The sequence below is a fragment of the Peromyscus maniculatus genome, chromosome 19, assembly GCF_049852395.1.
Source record: "Peromyscus maniculatus bairdii isolate BWxNUB_F1_BW_parent chromosome 19, HU_Pman_BW_mat_3.1, whole genome shotgun sequence".
Classification (NCBI taxonomy): Eukaryota; Metazoa; Chordata; class Mammalia; order Rodentia; family Cricetidae; genus Peromyscus; species Peromyscus maniculatus.
In genome coordinates this window covers 25,982,349-25,999,858 of record NC_134870.1, presented here as the reverse complement: position 1 = coordinate 25,999,858, position 17,510 = coordinate 25,982,349, and the positions used below count along the sequence as shown (strand labels likewise).

General features: G+C 49.1%; 1 protein-coding gene across 4 annotated transcripts in view; it reads right to left on the bottom strand.

Moving 5' to 3' along the window:
- Positions 1–1,369: 1,369 nt before the first annotated feature.
- Psd2 (pleckstrin and Sec7 domain containing 2) overlaps positions 1,370–17,510 on the bottom strand; it is a 57,305-nt gene continuing 41,164 nt past the window's right edge. For all 4 annotated transcript variants that reach the window (XM_076555001.1, XM_076555002.1, XM_076555003.1 and 1 more), the window contains 8 exons: positions 13,215–13,304; positions 11,117–11,160; positions 9,953–10,143; positions 9,700–9,770; positions 9,154–9,311; positions 8,246–8,390; positions 5,042–5,185; positions 1,370–3,463 (listed from right to left, as the gene is read on the bottom strand). In XM_076555001.1, coding sequence (XP_076411116.1) covers positions 3,254–3,463; positions 5,042–5,185; positions 8,246–8,390; positions 9,154–9,311; positions 9,700–9,770; positions 9,953–10,143; positions 11,117–11,160; positions 13,215–13,304 — 1,053 coding nt within the window. In that variant the 3' untranslated portion in view covers positions 1,370–3,253. The remainder of the gene's footprint in view (positions 3,464–5,041; positions 5,186–8,245; positions 8,391–9,153; positions 9,312–9,699; positions 9,771–9,952; positions 10,144–11,116; positions 11,161–13,214; positions 13,305–17,510) is intronic.

Below are 17,510 nucleotides of genomic sequence, written 5' to 3'. Positions count from 1 at the left end.
TGAGGAAGAAATTGTAGCCCTCATCGAGTTGCTGTGGTGGCCACATGCAGATGGACCCAGCGCTGCTCCTGACAGATGGCTGGACGATGGCCACCTCGAAGGGGGTGGTGACAGAATCCTGAGCCTCGCAACCTTGAATCACAAAGTGGCAAAGACTCGATGAGGTGATGATTAAGAAAAGTCTAAATTTATAAAGTCATTATTTTCGTTGAGGGGTGCTGAGGGGACACGTACTACGAAGGGGGAAAAAATGAAAGAAAAATTACTGAGCTGAATGTTACACAAACCTGTAGAGCATGGACCTCTTCCCGGCCCCAGGAGATGCTCTCATTAGATCCCTCTGCTATCGTTTGCTGTTGTCTTGAGAGCTTTCTTAGGGCCATAATCCTTACGTGTGACCTCTGATCTCTATGGGACCCCAAATTCACTGCTCTGACCTCTTGGTGAAGCCACTGGTCAGATCTTATTCCGATCCGGGTTAGAGCCCTCACTTAGCCTCTATGAGGGCTTTAAGTTGTTGCCTTCTAGGTTTTCATCCAGAAACCACCTTTATGACTCAGATGAATTCTCCTATCTGTATATGACCCCGGTTGACTTCAAGTAACCATTTAGTGAACTTGTACCTGACCCCATTTTGTTCCCTCAGCATCTTCCCTGGATCCTAAGATACCTGCCAAGAGTCCAAGGCCAGAACTTAACCTAGTTCCTCAGCTCTCTCCTCATGGCATCAGCCACCTAGTCAATGGACATGTATGGTTGGGACTCAGGAGCATGCTTGCTTGCCCAGAGAGACCTTCTTGCCCACTCTGCCTCTCAGGTTTCAGCCTTGGGGGAAACTGAGTGTGTGGCCTTTCAGGAAGCATTGCAATCACACTAAGCTACTTCCCTTCCACCAACCACCCTGTCCCCTGGAACACTCAGGACATTCAGGCAGCTTCCTAGGTCAAAACTCTCTTCCCCGTTCCCCAAATTCTTTACTCTGTAGTATTACTTTTAGTGTCTCTCCCCAGCCCCTCTCAGAGTCCGCAGTGGCGATGATAACCACTTCTCACCCAGACTTCCCCATAACTGTGAGACCCATGAAGACAGGGAGCTGACCTCTTTAACCACCGTCCCTAGCACCCAGCAACAGCGCGTATGGCACATGGTTGTCCCTCCCTGAGGAGGTGGGAGGCGATCCTCAAGAGTTAGCCATCAGGAGGCGTTCCTGAGCCCTGGACAACTTCCCAGGACCTCTAGATGGAGCAGACCACTTACTGCATTTTGTCAGGCCCTGGATTGGACTAATCCTTATGGGCGTGTTAGGGGCAGCAGTTAGGGGAGAGGAACGTGATGGTCTATTAGAAGGCAGGAAAAAAAATACTAGAACTTTGATTTAGATTTATTTTCATCTCATCTTTTTTAAATTTCTATTTTTGTGTATGTTTTATAATGTACATAATATTTTAGTACAGTAGTACATGTATATAATTTACAAATAAAGAATTATACAATTAAGGAAGCGAACTAAAAAAATGTCTTTACTGATGGGAAGCGTGACTAGTGTTGGGGGAAACCGCGCGTGTCTGTGGCTAATGAGCTTGCACCTCTGCTGTCGCCCCCACCCCCAGGACACAGAGAGTGAGACACTGGCCTGAAAATCAAAGGACCCTCAGGCAGCTGGACAAAGGGCTGAGGTCTCTTTACTGGCCCTAAATAGCCTTTCTGATCTCATTCAAATGAGCATTTACTCCCCTGAGCAAAACAAAGGGGCCAGATGGTTTGGTTATAATACACACTCCAGCTAATCCAATTTAAACGATTTGGATTTAAAACCCCTTACGCCTCTCCACATACTCACAGCTCCCCACATCCAATGGGAGCGGACCTTAAATGTTAGGCGCTTAGTCACAAGGCTTATGTCACCAAAGAGGTCAAACTGTTGGCCAAACAATAGGAAAGACTGGTTCACGGTAGCTTGTTGAGAGGGCCATCCCCCCGCCCCCCGCTCCCCAACTCACTTGTTGGTCTATGTGATGCAAGGTTTAAAGGATGTCAACCTGTGACGTGTCTCTATTCTCAACTACGTCCTTAGCTAGGCCTTTCTGATTCACTAAAAAAAAAAAAAATTAAAAACCTTGCTACTCCACCTCCTTCCTCCCCGAGACCATGAATGAACGAACAGCTTCCTCCACCTTATTCTATCATCCAGCCTGGGCTTGCTGGTGGGTGGCGCTCCGCAAGGTACAGTGGCCTTCATTCCTGCCAGTAGGTCTGCGCAGAGGCCACGCTGGAGCTCAGCGACCTCGCAGCATTCACAAGAAGATCCAAACAGACAGAGGTGTGCTCCTGAGCCATCAGCCCACAGGACAGACACCCTTGGGACAGAGGAGGTGACACCCATATCCTGTTTAGTCCAAAAGCATCAACTGGAAAACTGACTGTGAATCACAAGTCAGCTGGAAGAGGAAAAGGCAAAAAAAAAAAAAAAAAAAAAAAAAAACACAGAGGGTCTTCATCTTTCCATCCAGAGTGTCAGGGCGGCGGCGGAGGGCCCCATAGCAGGCCGAGCTCTGAGATGAGCTTATTTCATCCTCTAATTGGTAGTAGTTCTCAAACTTTCTTTAAATGAGTTCTTTACATATATATATAATTTATATGTGTCCATATAAAAAAGAGGCAGGAGAGGCCTCCGTGGATAAAAGGAGAGGCGAACATACACGTGAGTGGAATCAGCTTGGCACTGAGTGGAGGCTAGGCCTCAGATTATTGCAATGTGAGGCCGGAGAACGGGACCAGTTGCAAAGGTTGCTGGGAAAAGGAAAGGAGAAGGCGTTGCTGGTGGTCCATAGACCTGATGCTGCTGGTCAACTGAGAGGAAAGAGGAGACAGGGTAGGTGTCCAAGCTTAGACCCAGAGTTCAGACCCATCCTCACAAATACAAGATGAGGGAGAAGCTTGATGAGAAAGGGCCTGGGGAAGCAACAGAGGCGGGCTTCTCCAGCTGGCAGCCCTGGAGCATGTCTGACCTGCAAAGCCAGGTCCCATGACTTGAGGGCAGCCAGGGCTAGGAGAGATTCTAGGCCAGAGGTGGCCCAGAATGTGAGAAGATCAGCGCCGTGAATGGTATCTCCTTGATCACAAGGCTCTCCGTACCCCTCCGGTTGCCGGTTAACTGCCTGGAGCTTGGTCCAAGCAGCCTCTGGCTGGAATTGTGCTCACTGACCCCTCTGGGGACATTTGCCTGCCTCCAGGGCCTGCACAGCCATACCAGCTAAGTATCAGGCGTAGAGGCATCCTTGGTGGCTTTGCTGCCAGTCACAGGCCCGTGGCCCAGGCTGAGGGCAGGGCTTGAGTGTGTTTTCCGGAGAGCTGGGTCATCCCCTTCCAGAGTAGCCAGCCGGGCCTCGATCCGCTCCAGGTCATCTGAACCCACTTTGATTTTCACAGCCAGGAGGTGGATATAGGTCTCATAACGGCTTTTCTAGGAAAAGGGCAGACAAAAGCCAAAAATAAAGTCAAAAGAGATGCAACAAAATGGAGGTGGGGGATCCATCTCAGAAAACTAAGTAGCAGAGCACTGACTTCTGTGGTATCTAGAAAAAGGAAATAGACTATCCAATAGAAGATAGGCGAACTACATACACATAAATCTCACTCATACTTTTCTTATCTCACTATGTATCCCTGGCTGGCCTGGAACCACTGCAAACTAGACTGACCTTGAACTTGCAGTGATCCTCCTGCCTCAGCTTCCTGAGTACTGGGATTATTGTCATGCCCCATAACGCCCAGCTTCTCACTTATACCTTGAAAATCCAAATACTGTCAATGCTGTCTTAGATATATAAAGACAAAAATGGATTATTGGGACTGCGTTGATATTTAAAACTTCCGTGCTTTGAAGGATAAGGAAATTATATTTAATGAGCACAGAGCTGCCCTTTGGGGAGAGAGAGAAGTCTGGAGATTGGTTCAATGTGAAGAAAGCTACTGAGCTACTCACTTAAAGGCAATCAAGATGGCACCATTTTGTTAGGTGTCGCCACAACTACGATTTTTAAAAAGGGATGGCTCAGCAGTTAAGAGAGCTTGCCGTTCATGCAGAGGACCTGAGTTCAGGTCTCAGTGTCTGTATTAGACAGCTCACAACAGCCTGTAACTCTAGCACCCAGGGATCTGATCCTCTCTCCTGGCCTTCATGGGCATCAACAAACGAGTATGCAGAATGCACACAGGCACACATAAATAAAAAGAAATATTTTTAATTAATAACATAAAATGTAAATTAAGATAGTAATGAGACAATGATTGTTAAGCTTGTGAGGTCAATGAAGATTAAAACATTTCTGAATACCCAGTGTTGGTAAGGGCGTGAAGAAATGGATGCATTCATAAACACTTTAAAAGGGATGTAAGTTGCTATCAACATTTAGGAAGGGGACCTAGCAGTGTCTGAGCACCTTGACTCTGAGCTTCAGGCCTTCTCCACCATCAGGGGAGCCTTTTCCCCAAGTTCTGCCCATGTCCTCTCCACCCACATCAAGCCAAGGAAGAGAGGACTCAGATGCCAGGGTTGCAGCCATCACCTGGTTAGGATCCTGGGTCCTGTTCTTCCTAGGTATGTCACCTCAGGCCAGTGCTCTGCCTTCTCCGAGCATCAGTTTACCTTTCTGTCAAATGGGTACAGTTATAGAAACCCTTTCACAGCATTGACATGAAGGTGAACTCAGCCCATGCAAGGAAGGGAAGAGCGCCAGGCCTCACCCTGAGCAAGCCCACGACACCTGCTGTCATATCTATTCTCACATTGCAGAGTAGATGTTAGGGGCTCCTGGAGAGACCCAGGCACAGGCAAGACTGATCAATATTTGACAGCCAGACTGTACAAGACTGACCACAGGACACTGTGGCTTACACCTGCCTAAGAGAGTCCCACATAGGAGAGTCTCAAACTAGAGGCCCTGGCATGTAGATGTTGATGGCAGGAAGTGGAGGGTGGGAGCTGGCCTCCTCCTCTGGCCCCAGCTTTGACCTCTGCCATGCACCTCCCAAGACCTACCTCAAACGTGAGATAATGTTCCTTCAGCCGGTATTCCTCCGCCTCCTTGGACTTGAGGCCTCTCTCCACTGGATGACACCTGTGTTCAGCCAGCTCCGCAGTCACCTGCCTCAACTTATTCTCATGAGACCGCAGCTGCTCCTCCTGCAAAGACAAGCCCAGGTCTGTGAGGTCTGGAATGTCACAGGGGTGGGCTAACCAACCCATCCCACTGGAAGCGGTTTCGCCAAAGAGAAATTGGTGCTGACCAGAGTTCTTAAATTCACACATAGGTGCAGAGGTAGGCTCTAGATATGAATGCTCCTTCGAGCTTCCTCTTTCCTCCCTCCTCACAGGGACACCAGCCCTCCTCAGTGCCCAGCAGGCTCAGGAGATAAGATGGCTTTACATTTTTTACATGTGAGTGTACACACTGGGAAACAGACACCACCACTCCAGCCCCTTGCATAGAATTCCACATGTGCACCCAAGCATGCTGGGCCAAGGGTCAGCCCGGCCCCAGTTATCCTGACTTCTGTGTAGCACATACATCGTCTCACAACCATTCTCAGATATGTGTGGCAGTTGCAGATCCAGATCACATTTAAAGGCAGACTTGGCACTGACAGGCCAGTGCACACACATCCTACTCATCACAGTGAGGAGGTCCTTTGAGCAATCTGCATGCATGCATGGATGTGTGGATATACCTGTGGTGCAGGCATACAGGGGTGCATGTGGGCATATGTGTGCTCATGTGATGTGTGTGTGTACATGGTGTGTGTCTGTGTTCATGTGCGCGCACACACACACACACACACCACACACAGAAGCTTTATACAAACACAGGATGCCCTGAAGCTCTGTGGAGAGATAAAGGCCCTGATAGAAAGGGGCCAATGACTGAAGGAGGAAGTTTGCAGCTTGCCAGCCCTCTGTTCTCAAGTTCTGGTCCATCCTTTATCCTTTCCTGTCCAAAGTACCCTGAGAATCTGTAGTATTAGTACTATGGGGTTTTCATCGCAATATAACTAAGCTATTTAAAAATAGTAAAGAATATTGTCCTGGCTAGTTTTACATCAGTTCGACACAACCTGGAGTTATCTAAAAGGAGGGAAACTCAACTGAGAAAATGCTTCCACAAGATCCAGCTGTAGGGTATTTTCTTAATTAGCAATTGATAGAGGAGGGCCCAGCCCATTGTGGGTGGTGCCATCCTTGGGCTGGTGGTCCTGGGTTCTGTAAGAAAGCAGGCTGAGCAAGCCTTGGGGAGTAAGCCAGTAAGCAGCTCCCCTCCATGGCCCGTGCATCAGCTCCTGCTCCAGGATCCTGCTCTCGCTGCTTTTGATGATGAACTGATCTATGGAACTGTGAGTGAAATAAACCCTTCCCTCCCCAACTTGCTTTTGGTCATGGTGTTTATCACGGCAAGAGTAACCCTAAGACAAATGTCAATACTGGACTGTTTCTAAAAAGTGAAAAATAGGAACTAGACAGATGGCCACATGGTTAAGAGTGCTGGCTTCTCTCCCAGAGGACCTGGGTTCAATTCCCAGCACCCACATGCTGGCTCACAACCATCTGCAACCCCAGTTCCTAGAGATCTTATGCCCTCCTCTGGCCTCTACAGGCACCAGGCACATGCAAGGGACACAGACATACGTGCAGGAAAAACACCCATGCACATTAAATAAAATAAATAAAGTCTCAAAAAATGTTGTATAAGAAGAGTGGAACACAAAGCTTGTGAAGGCTGGAGGAATGGAAGCCTCCTCACACACTGTGGTGGAACTGTGAATTAGAGAGTGCAGTTACTGAGGAGACTATGGAGGGAAGCCATCAAGAAACTAAAAGTAGAGAAGGCCAAGAGGTAGCCCAGTGGGTGAACTGCTTGCTGAACAAGTCTGATAACCTGAATTAGATCCCAGAACCCATGGAAAGGTAGAGGAGGGCGCAGACTCTGACATCCACCATACCATGCCGTGGGTGCCCCACCCCCAACACATCATACACAAACAAAACAATAAATGAAATTTTTAAAAAAAGCTACCATATGCTCCGGCTGTACCATTCCTGGGAATACACCCAAAGGAATCCAAGTCAGCACACCACAGCAATCCCTGCACATTCATGCATCCTGCAGCACTGTTCACAACAGCCAAGTGACAGTCAGCCTGGCTGCTTAGCAACAGATGAATGGATACAGAAAATGTAGTGTATATACATGTGAAGTTTTATTCAGCCATGAAGAATGAAATAATGGGGGCTGAAGAGGTAGCTCAACGGTTAGGAACGTTTCCCCGCTCTTCCAGAGGAACCAGGTTCAGTTCCCAGCACTCACACCAGGTGGCAGATCACAACTGCCTGTTACCCCAGTTCCAGGGAATCTGATGCCCTCTTCTGGACTCTGTGGGCACCTGCACACATGTGGTACAGATAAATTCAAACAGGAACATACACACTATACATACATTTTGAAATAAAAATAAAACTGTGTCATTTATAAGAAAATTGAGGAGGGCTGGAGAGATGGCTCAGAGGTTAAGAGCACTGACTGCTCTTCCAGAGGTCCTGAGTTCAATTGCCAGCAACAACATGGTGGCTCACAACCACATGTAATGAGATCTGGTGCCCTCTTCTGGCCTGCAGGGACACATGCAGGCAGAATACTGTATACATAATAAATAAATAAATCTTAAAAAAAAAAAGAAAGAAAATTGATAGAACTAAAGATCATGTTAAGCAGGATGTGACATACACACACACATGCACATATATGCACAATGCACACATGCACATATACACACATGTGCACATACATGCCACGTGCACACATACACACATGTACATGCATAAGTGCACAATGTACACACACATACATGCACATACAAAATAAATCTTTAAACAATCAAACAGAGCACTGGATGAAGGGTTAGCCAAGTCCCACTTGTCCCTTTGCCATATACAGCCTCTCAATTCATGCCACAGACCCACAAGCACACCCACAAGCTGCACTGCCTCTGTCAGGGAAGCTTGCCCATGCCACCCACCATAGAACTGCCTGGCCTCTGTGTGCTGTGTCTCTGGGGGTCTCCATCTTCCCACCTGTGAGTGGGGGATGGGGTGGGAGAATAGCTCTCCTTCCCTGGTGTCCCTCAGCCCAGGGCCACATGACCCAGAGAAAGAGCTGAGCAGAGGCCAGCGGCCTCAGCCACGAGCTTGTACCTGGCAGAGGCGAGTGGTACAGGAGGGCAGCAGGGGTCGACAGAACTTCTTCATGGAGCTGACGGCTGCTGGGAAGGCAGGTGCGGAGAAGATGGCAGCCACGAGGTTGATCCTCAGGATCCAGGACAGCATTTCTTCCTTGCTCCTGGGGACAAGCAATAACATAAAGGGGCTCCAGGTTCTCACGGTAGGACCCGCAGCCCTCCCCCGCACCTGGCATGCAGTACTCAGTATGAAGTCTGGCCGAGAAGGCCCTAGTACCTAGGCAAGGACAGGAAGGAAGAAGGAGGTGGGAGTGGGCAGCTGGGTGGATGAGCCTGGTCAGAACCGGATAGGGAACTCCCATCTGGACTCCCATGAAATAAACCTGCTCCGGTCTGGACCGATGCCCTAGAGCCCATGAACTCCAGGGTCAGCTGCAGTGAGCAAACCTCCGTCCTGCCCCCACCTCTGGCCCGCATTCCCACTCGGTCCTCCGTCCTCACATACTAGTCTCCTTCGTGGGAAGCTTGTCTGATATGTGAAAACCCCATTTCTAGGCACAGAGGATGGGGTGCAGCAGAGCAGGCCTTACAATGGTAGAGGGAGCCCTTCCCCCACAACCTCTGCTTCTCTGTCAAGGGTTGAGTCGGGGTCTATCATCCCAATCTTCAGGACTCCAGCGTGCACCTGCAGCCCTTGCAGGATTCTCGGACCCAGTCTGACTCTGTGGACCTAAGATGGGGCAATGAGGTGGGGCGTCTCCACCCAGCTTCCAGGTGTCAGAGAGAAGACCACACTGAGAACAGCTGCTCTGGAAGACTTGAAGCAGACACACCAAGTCTGTGGCCATCGGCCCAGGCAGCTAAGGTGTCCACCCTGAGGCCAAGAGGGTGGAGCTCACGGGACTCAGTTCTGCTCCTACTTACGGTGCCTGGAAGAGGAAGACCCTCCAGTCTGCCGTCTTGAGCTTGAGCACGTTGGACTTCTTACTGTAGTCAGAAGCCCTGGTGGCCAGAGCATGATGCACCCGGATGGCATTCTTCAAGTCCCCCTCAGACAGAGCCTTGTCGGGCCTGTACTCATCCTGAGTGAAGAGCGGAGCGTCACTCCAGGCTGTGGCTTACTGCCCCCCCACATCCTGTCATCATCTCCCTCCCTCCCTCTCCCTCTCCTCTGCATTACCTCTACCCTCCCAGACCCCGACGAGAATCACTCCATGTACTCCCCACTCCCATCCCACTCTCTCCCAGAGGCCTAACACTAATCCACTTGGCATTTCAGAGTCCCTTTCCCAAAACCCTCAAAGCTCCTGAGTGAGTCCAGGTCAGACCCTTAATAGAAGAAAGCCCGGACTCCTCTCTAGGCCCGTCCTGGCCAGAAGACCCTGAGTTGGGTACCACAGGCAGGGGCTGGATGAGACTGAGCAAGCCCTTTCTGGGTAGGGCTCTGGAGCAGCCCTCCCTCTCTCTCACCTTCTGCAAGTACAGGATGGTCCCTTTGAGCACCGCATAGAACTTCTTCCAGCCACGCCTCCCACGGGGTGCTGAGGAGGGAAAAGGCACAGGGAGCGTGGCTGCAACCTTCTGCCTCAGTAACTCTCCTACCACGTCACCCCCTGCATCCATCCACCCACCTTCGCGTGTGTCCCCAAAGGATCGGCCAAGGGCGGGCCCTCCTACACCAGCACCCCTCCCTCCCAGGCCCCTTCCCCAGCCTGCCACCCACTCCTCTTGCCGTCCATGTCAGCATGGGTCTTCCGGGTCAGCACGCCGTGCTTGTAGGTGGTGGCGCTGAGGGCCTGCGGGATATCCAGGAATGGATTGCCACCATCCAAGATCCGAGTCACCTTCTTTGTGCCCGTCCCAAACTTGTCATCCACCAGCTCGGACAGGGATTTTCTCAGCTCATTCTCATCACTAGGAAGGTACCAGACCTGAGAGCCACCTCCTGAGAGGCCCTGCCCCCCACCCCCACCCCTTGCCACAGCCTTTCCCATCAGCCACCCCTCTGGTATGAAGGCTGGAGACAAAAGATTCTGGAATACAGCTCCAGGGATCTGACCCCTCCCCTTCATCTTCAGCCCTGACCTTCAATGCCCATTCTTTGATTCAGGGTCTCTAAGCTAATCTTCGTCTTTAACATAGAGTTGGAGACTTTCTTCAGGTCTCCTTCCCCCCAATCTTCCTTCTCCTCTCCAGACCCAGGAGCACTAGCCCCCTGCAGGCAGAAGCTGTTGCACAAGCCATGCCAACAAGCTGGGAATAGTAGAACCACGGGGCAAGCCCCTGAAGTCCCAGCTTTCCATGGGAGCCCTGGTAGGATAGTGCCGGTTCTCTGCAGGGTTGGCCTCCCTGAGACTTAGGCCTCCACACATACCCAAAGGCACAATCTTCTCTGGGGAGCTAAGCCGTGGGGCCCCCTCCAGAGCCTCTCACAACTTCACCAACCAGCAACTCCTCCATCCTTCCTTGCTGATGGTTGTGCACAGCCTTCATAGTTGGAGCATTCACCCCTTCCCACTGCCAAAAGCACAAACATCTTCATACTGCTAGTGCTGTAGGGGACCTGTGCCTCCTGCCCTCCTACTTCCCGAAAGGGAGAAAGCTGTCATTGATTGGGAACTCCACAATATCCTCAGTACAGAAAAAAAAAAACAGTCACGGACACTCATAGAACTAAATTTATGGTTGGATCTATTCTACAGCAATGTAAACTTTGCACACCTGTAATCAAGTCAAAAATTAGCCCATATGGGTGTTGCCGGCTGGATAGGGGTTGTCAGGGGCCTGGGTCAGGATAAATCAGCACCATGGAGAGTGGTTTGCATGCCCAGCCACTCCCTCTCCTGGTAGCCAATCTCACATACCCACACCCTTGATCACTACTCACATGGCCCATTCCAGCTTTTCGTTCTTGATGGAGTTGTAAAGCGTCTGAATCCGGCCAGAGAAAAGGGAAGGAGGGAGAAAGTAGTTAAGGTGGAGCGTCAGAGAAATCCCCATGTCTCTCCGCAATGCGGCTGTAGCAGGGAAGCACCTCTGCCTTAATGGGTAAAGCTTGACTCATACTTGTGTGATGTCAGTTAATAATGAATAAATGAGTGGATAGGCGGGTGTATGGATGGGTGATATTTCGTTATGCAGTCATTACTGTCTGTCTAGCCAGGAGGTTGTAAACTTCCCAAGGTCAATAATGTCTATCTTGTTCACCACTGAATTCTCAATACAAAGTTTAGAATGTCCCAGGATGGGTGGATACATGGGATGTTGGGAAGTAAATGGGTGAATGTCAGATGGATTCGTGTTTGGTATATGAGTGTTTGGAGGGCTGGAAATGTAGCTCATTTGATAGATTGCTTATCTAGTGTTCATAAAGCTGTGGATTTGATGCCCAGAACCACATAAAACCAGCACAGTAGCACATCCCTGTAACCCCAGCACTTGGGAAGTAGAGGCAAGGAGACCAGAAGCTCAAGGTCATCTTTAGCAGCACAGTGAGTTGAAGGCCATTCTGAGCTACATGGAAAAAAGCAGTAGCTTTGGGGAGCACAAGAATGGGTGAAGGATGAATGGGTAGGTACATATGTATGTAAACGGTTATATGGCGGGGCAGATGGGTGCATCCATGCACGAGGAATATATGGGTAGGTAGAGAAGTAGGTAAACGATGGATAAGTAGATGGAGAAAAGTGAATGGATGGGTGATGATTTAATCTTGTTTTGTTTTGTTGTTGGTTTTTTTGGTTTGGTTTGGTTTGGGGTTTTGGGGGGATTTTGTTTTGTTTTCTGGACACAGGGTTTCTCTGTGTATCCCTGCCTGTCCTGGAACTCTCTCTGTAGACCAGGCTGGCCTGAACTCAGAGGTCTACCTGCCTCTGCCTCCCAAGTGCTAGAATTAAAGGCATGTGACACTACCACCTGGCTTGATCTTAAAGATGTGTTCTCAACAGATACTTCTTGATGGATAATTATAGCAAAAAGAGAGGCAAAGACAATGTTCTCTTTTAGTTTCTGTAACCGACATATAATAATTATACATATCTTCCCTTAGATTCACCATTCAATTCCCTTATAGCACCATAAGGAAATTAAAAGAGTATCTAAAAATGAACTCATCATCTATGCATACCCCAAAAATAAATCTGCTCTTCTTTATCCAAGGCCAACCAAAACTTCACCCTGGGCCTCAGCCTCAAAAGAAAATTAATTTCTTTCATTGCTGGTGATGGAGGAAGAAGTGAGCCTTTTCCTGTGGTTATGGTGGTGGTGGTGGTGATGGTGGTGGTGGGGTGGTGGTGGTGGTGGTGGTGGTGGTGGTGGTGGTGTGGTGGTGGTGGGGTGGTGGTGGTGGTGTGGTGGTGGTGGTGGGGTGGTGGTGGGGTGGTGGTGGTGGTGGTGGTGGTGGTGGTGGTGGTGGTGGTGGTAGTGATGGTGGTGGTGGGGTGGTGGGGTGGTGGTGGTGGGGTGGTGGGGTGGTGGTGGTGGTGATGGTGGTGGTGGTGGGGTGGTGGTGGTGGTGGTGGTGGGGTGGTGGGGTGGTGGGGTGGTGGTGGTGGTGGTGGTGTGGTGGTGGTGGTGGTGGTGGGGTGGTGGTGGTGGTGGTGGTGGGGTGGTGGTGGTGGTATGGTGGTGGTGGTATGGTGGTGGTGGTATGGTGGTGGTGGTGTGGTGGTGATGATGGTGATGGTGGTGGTGGTGGTGGTGGTGGTGAGTGGCAGCCATAACAATTGGTGGTAGTGATGGCTATTGCTGTGGTAGAAATGGTGGTGACTGGAGCACCAAAATCCGAGAGCAGAGAGCCTCACTGTCTATCTTTCTTGGAGAAGACGGAACAGTCAACTGAGGAACTAAACAGTCTCCAACTGTGTCCCAGGGTGATGGGCCCTGGTGGCAGTGCTATGGGTCTAGAATGCCAAGACTCAGTGGGGCAAACGTTACTCCATTCACGTGGGCAGGGCAAGGGGCATGAGGACGTCAGCAGATAATACCTTCAACAGGTCTTTGGCAAAGTCTTGACCATCGTTCAGCTGGTCCAAGTTGGCGATGAATTGCTGGCAGGACATCTTCTTGCCAATGTTCTGTCATGGAGAAATGGTTCTGCCTGAGAGCAGGGGAGAAGGCTGGTGTGGTCCACACCCCCTGCCCTGCCCAGCAAGACAGGATGAGGCAGCATGGTGGGCAGCAGTGAAGGTAAGACTGCCCAGCTACTCCTTCATCGCCAAGAATTTACAAAACAGTTTTGCATTCAAAGTCTATTTGACCCGCAAGCAACATGAAAGACTCTCCCCAAATTCTGGTTAGCTGAGTGTGCCAGGTGCCTGCTCTGCTCTGGGCATTGTACTGGACATGCATTATTGTATCTCCTTGTCACAAGGTAAGAAGCCTGAAGCATGAGAAGGTGAAGCGGTGTGCGAAGGAAGTGCAAGGGCCCAGTGTGTCTGACATCTAAGCCCATGCTCTCACCCACTCTCCCAAGGTCACTCAGCACCAGGCCTTTTGGTTCCTGAGCAGCTCTGTATATTCTGCCATATTTTTACCCTCTCACCTGCACAGAGTGGGGTCAGGAAGACCTCCCAAAGGCAGGTCAAGTAAGGAGTTTGGTCTCATGAGATCAAAAATCAATCACCACCAGCACATATGGGCGATCCATAGTGAGCTGAGTTGGCACAAAGAAAATCAGGTTCTCATTGCTACAAGCAAAGAGCTGGGGATGGACGGCTGTACCCCCAAATTCTGTCTTTTGTTAACCTCTCACTAGCAGAAGGGCTCCAGGCTTCCAAGCCCACCACCTATCATTCACACTCTCAAAGTATCCTTGGAGAAGCCCTGTTGGAGAGGCCCTAGGTAGCACTTCAACAATGGGAGGATTTGTGAGTTGGCGTTTGCTCTAAGGCAATGTTTCCTCGTATTTTATTATGGAATGTTAGCATCTCATGACATGGGAATATGTATTTCCTAAAATAAATAAGTAATAAGCAAATAAATAAATAACTGAATATTATAGTCCAGCAAATTTATTTTCCCACTTCAGAGCCTTGAACATGCTCATGTGTGCAGGGATTCTCCAAGGACAGATTTCCATGTGCACTGCTCCAAACTTCTTGATGTTGGCATTACTTTAACAAAGAATCTCTACTAACTTCGTGTAGGGCATTCATATAACACAGAAATAATGTGGAAAGTACTGCTGCAAGGCGATCGTGTGTGTGTGTGTGTGTGTGTGTGTGTGTGTGTGCGCGCGCGCACGCACGCACACGCATGTTTGGCACAGGGTCCCACCACATAGCAGAGGCTGACCTCAAACTTCAGATCCTCCTGCTTCAGCCTTTCCAATGTTGAGATTATAGGTATGATGGCTAGTTTTTTGTCAACTTGACACAAGCTAGAGTTATCTGGGAAGAGGGAACCTCAGCTGAGAAAATGTCCCCATCAGGTTGTCCTGTATTTCTTAATTAATGATGATGTGGGAGGGCCCAGCTCATTGTGAGTAGTTGGACCTCTAGGCAGGTGTGTGATACAACCGTTTCCTCCAATACTAAAACATTTCATCACTCAGGGAAGTTCCTTAAGCAGGAAGTCAAACAACTCAAAATAGTTTCAGGAAGTCCCTGAAGCTGACCAGATTCACTAGGCTCCTCCCTGCCAGAGCAAACAAGAAAAAGCTGACAGTCCCTCTCAGATGAAGCCAAGCTGCAAAGACTCTCAAAGAAAGCGCCAAGACTCTTAGGCCAGTCCAGACGCCTGGAAGAAGTGGAAACAGCCAAGCTGCCTAGCAGAGGTTAGACCACCTAAGGCACCTAGAAAGACGCTCTCCAAACTGTTGAGCTGCCTGTAGGCTGCACAGTGTGCTCCAGGTTCCACACACACTGAGCATTCTCAGCCACTAAGAATACAAAGTCAAAAACTAGCTAGGTAATGGGCTGCGTGTGTAGCTCAGTTGATAAGAGTGTCTGCTTAGTTAGTATGTAGGAAGCCTTAGGTTTGACCCATACCACCACATAAACTGCGCATGCTAGTATATACCTGTAATCCCAGTACTTGAGGAGGCAGGAAGATCAGAAGTGCAAGGTTATCCTCAGTAGTACAGTGAGTTTGAGGCTAGCCCGGGCTATGTATGACTCGGTCTCAAAATAAATAAAATAATAATAATAATAATAATAATAATAATAATAAACAGCTTTTTAATCTTAATAATGACATATCCTTATTACAAAGGATACCTTCACAATTTAAAAAAAAAAACTGTTAGGGGTCTGGAGAGATGGTTCGGAGGTTAAGAACATTACTGCTCTTCCAGACAACCTGATTTGTCCCAGCATCCATACTGGGTGGTCGACAACCTTCTGTAACTCCAGCATCAAGAAAACGGATGCCCTCTTCTGACCTTCACGGGCATGCACATGTGGCACACATACATAACGGAACATGCACGTACACCTGAATAAAAACTAGCGGAAGAAGTTTTGGCTGAAGTATTAACGAAACATCTGTGTGAAGGCCCTAGAGAAATACAAAGGAGACATTAAGGTCAAGTTCCTGCCAATCCAGGAATGTAGAGCCCTGCACTGGGAAACTTCCCTTCTTGAGGCACAGCCCAATGGCTGAGGAACCAAATGACCCTATTAGAGTTCAGAGCCTACCAAGGGCAAGGGGTCCTGAGAAATACCCCAGCCACATGTCAACATGAAAAGTGAAACCAAGAAGGGAACTGCTATAATGAATTCTTCAGTCAGGAAGAAAATGAGTTCAGATGAAAGCATGGGGAAACAGGAAGTGTGGACAAGTAGGAAGCATGGGGAAACAGGAAGTGTGGACAAGTAGGAAGCATGGGAAAACAGGAAGTGTGGACAAATAGGAAGCATGGGGAAACAGGAAGTGTGGACAAGTAGGAAGCATGGGGAAACAGGAAGTGTGGACAAATAGGACGCATGGGGAAACAGGAAGTGTGGACAAGTAGGAAGTATAGGGAAACAGGAAGCTGGGCATTAGTTCCCACAGTGGCAGCCTACCTCGGCTGCCTAGGGAGGATGTCATCACCTGTTGCCAGGCTGCGGAGGCAGGTACATCATCACCTGTGCTGTTCCACAGACACATGCACTCCCTAACGGTGTCCCCCAGACACAGCAAGCTCTCTGACCCCTCCTGCCTGTTCTGTCTGTCTGCCTGCCTCTCTCATGGCCCCCCTCTGAAACACCCCCCCCACCCCACCCCCACAATGAACCTCTTGCACTAATTGTTGCCCGTGGTGTGTTTGCTTAGTGGCATCCCTTGGCAGGGCCCACTGAAAGGTACCCACTTCACCCACTTCGCCTTTCACTTTTAAATCATTGCACTTGGGGAATCAGGAAGTGTGGAGATGTAGAGAGAGGGGAGGGCAGCATAAGGAAGCAGGAAGCTGGAAGGAGAGGGGAGTGAGGGGAAGCAGGAAGCATGGAGAAGAATGAAACGTGACAAGACAGAAAGCTGAGAGAGTAGTGAATGAACTTAGCTGTCTGCAGGTGCCACGTGACCCCAGAAGAGGTAAACACACTTTTAACAAGTCCGAAATGTACATCATAAACCAAAAAAAGAATTCTGAGGGCTGGGTATGTAGTTCAGTGGTAGAGTACTTTCCTACCATGGGCAAGACCCTGGTTCAAATCCCCAGCACTGCAAAAGACAGACTTTTTAAAAAAGAATTCTGAAAGAATGCACAACTAAGAAGATAACAAAGGAAGAAAACAAAAATCTAAAAAAACACCTAAACAATCTAAAAGTAGACAAGGAAGCAGGAAAAAAGAAAGAATAAGCTGGAGAGATGTGGTGATATTTTATTTGTGCTGAAATGTGATATTTTATTTGTATGTTAATAAATAAAGTTTGCCTGGAGATCAGAGGTCATAGCGAGCCATAAACAGAAGTCAGGTGGTGGTAGCACATGCCCTTAATCTGATCACATGGCAGGCAGAGTCTGTGTGGTCAAGGACACAGCCAAGTGTGGTGACACACACCTTTAATCCCAGTACCAACCATAGAGACCTGGAGGTCTGTAGAGACAGGCAGTGATGAGGAAGTGATGTGACTGGGCTTAGAGCCAATGAGAAGGCAGAAGAGCAAGGCAATAAAGGTGCAGGTTAAACAGGAAGACTCTCACTTGGGAAGCTATGGCGAGGTGGGGAGCTAAGGTTAGTTGGCCGCTATTGCTCTGATCTCTACAGCTTATACCTCTGTGTTTGGCTCTGTGTTTCTTATTTAATAAGACTGTTTAGAAATTCGTCTACAGAGAGATGGCTAAGCAGTTAAGA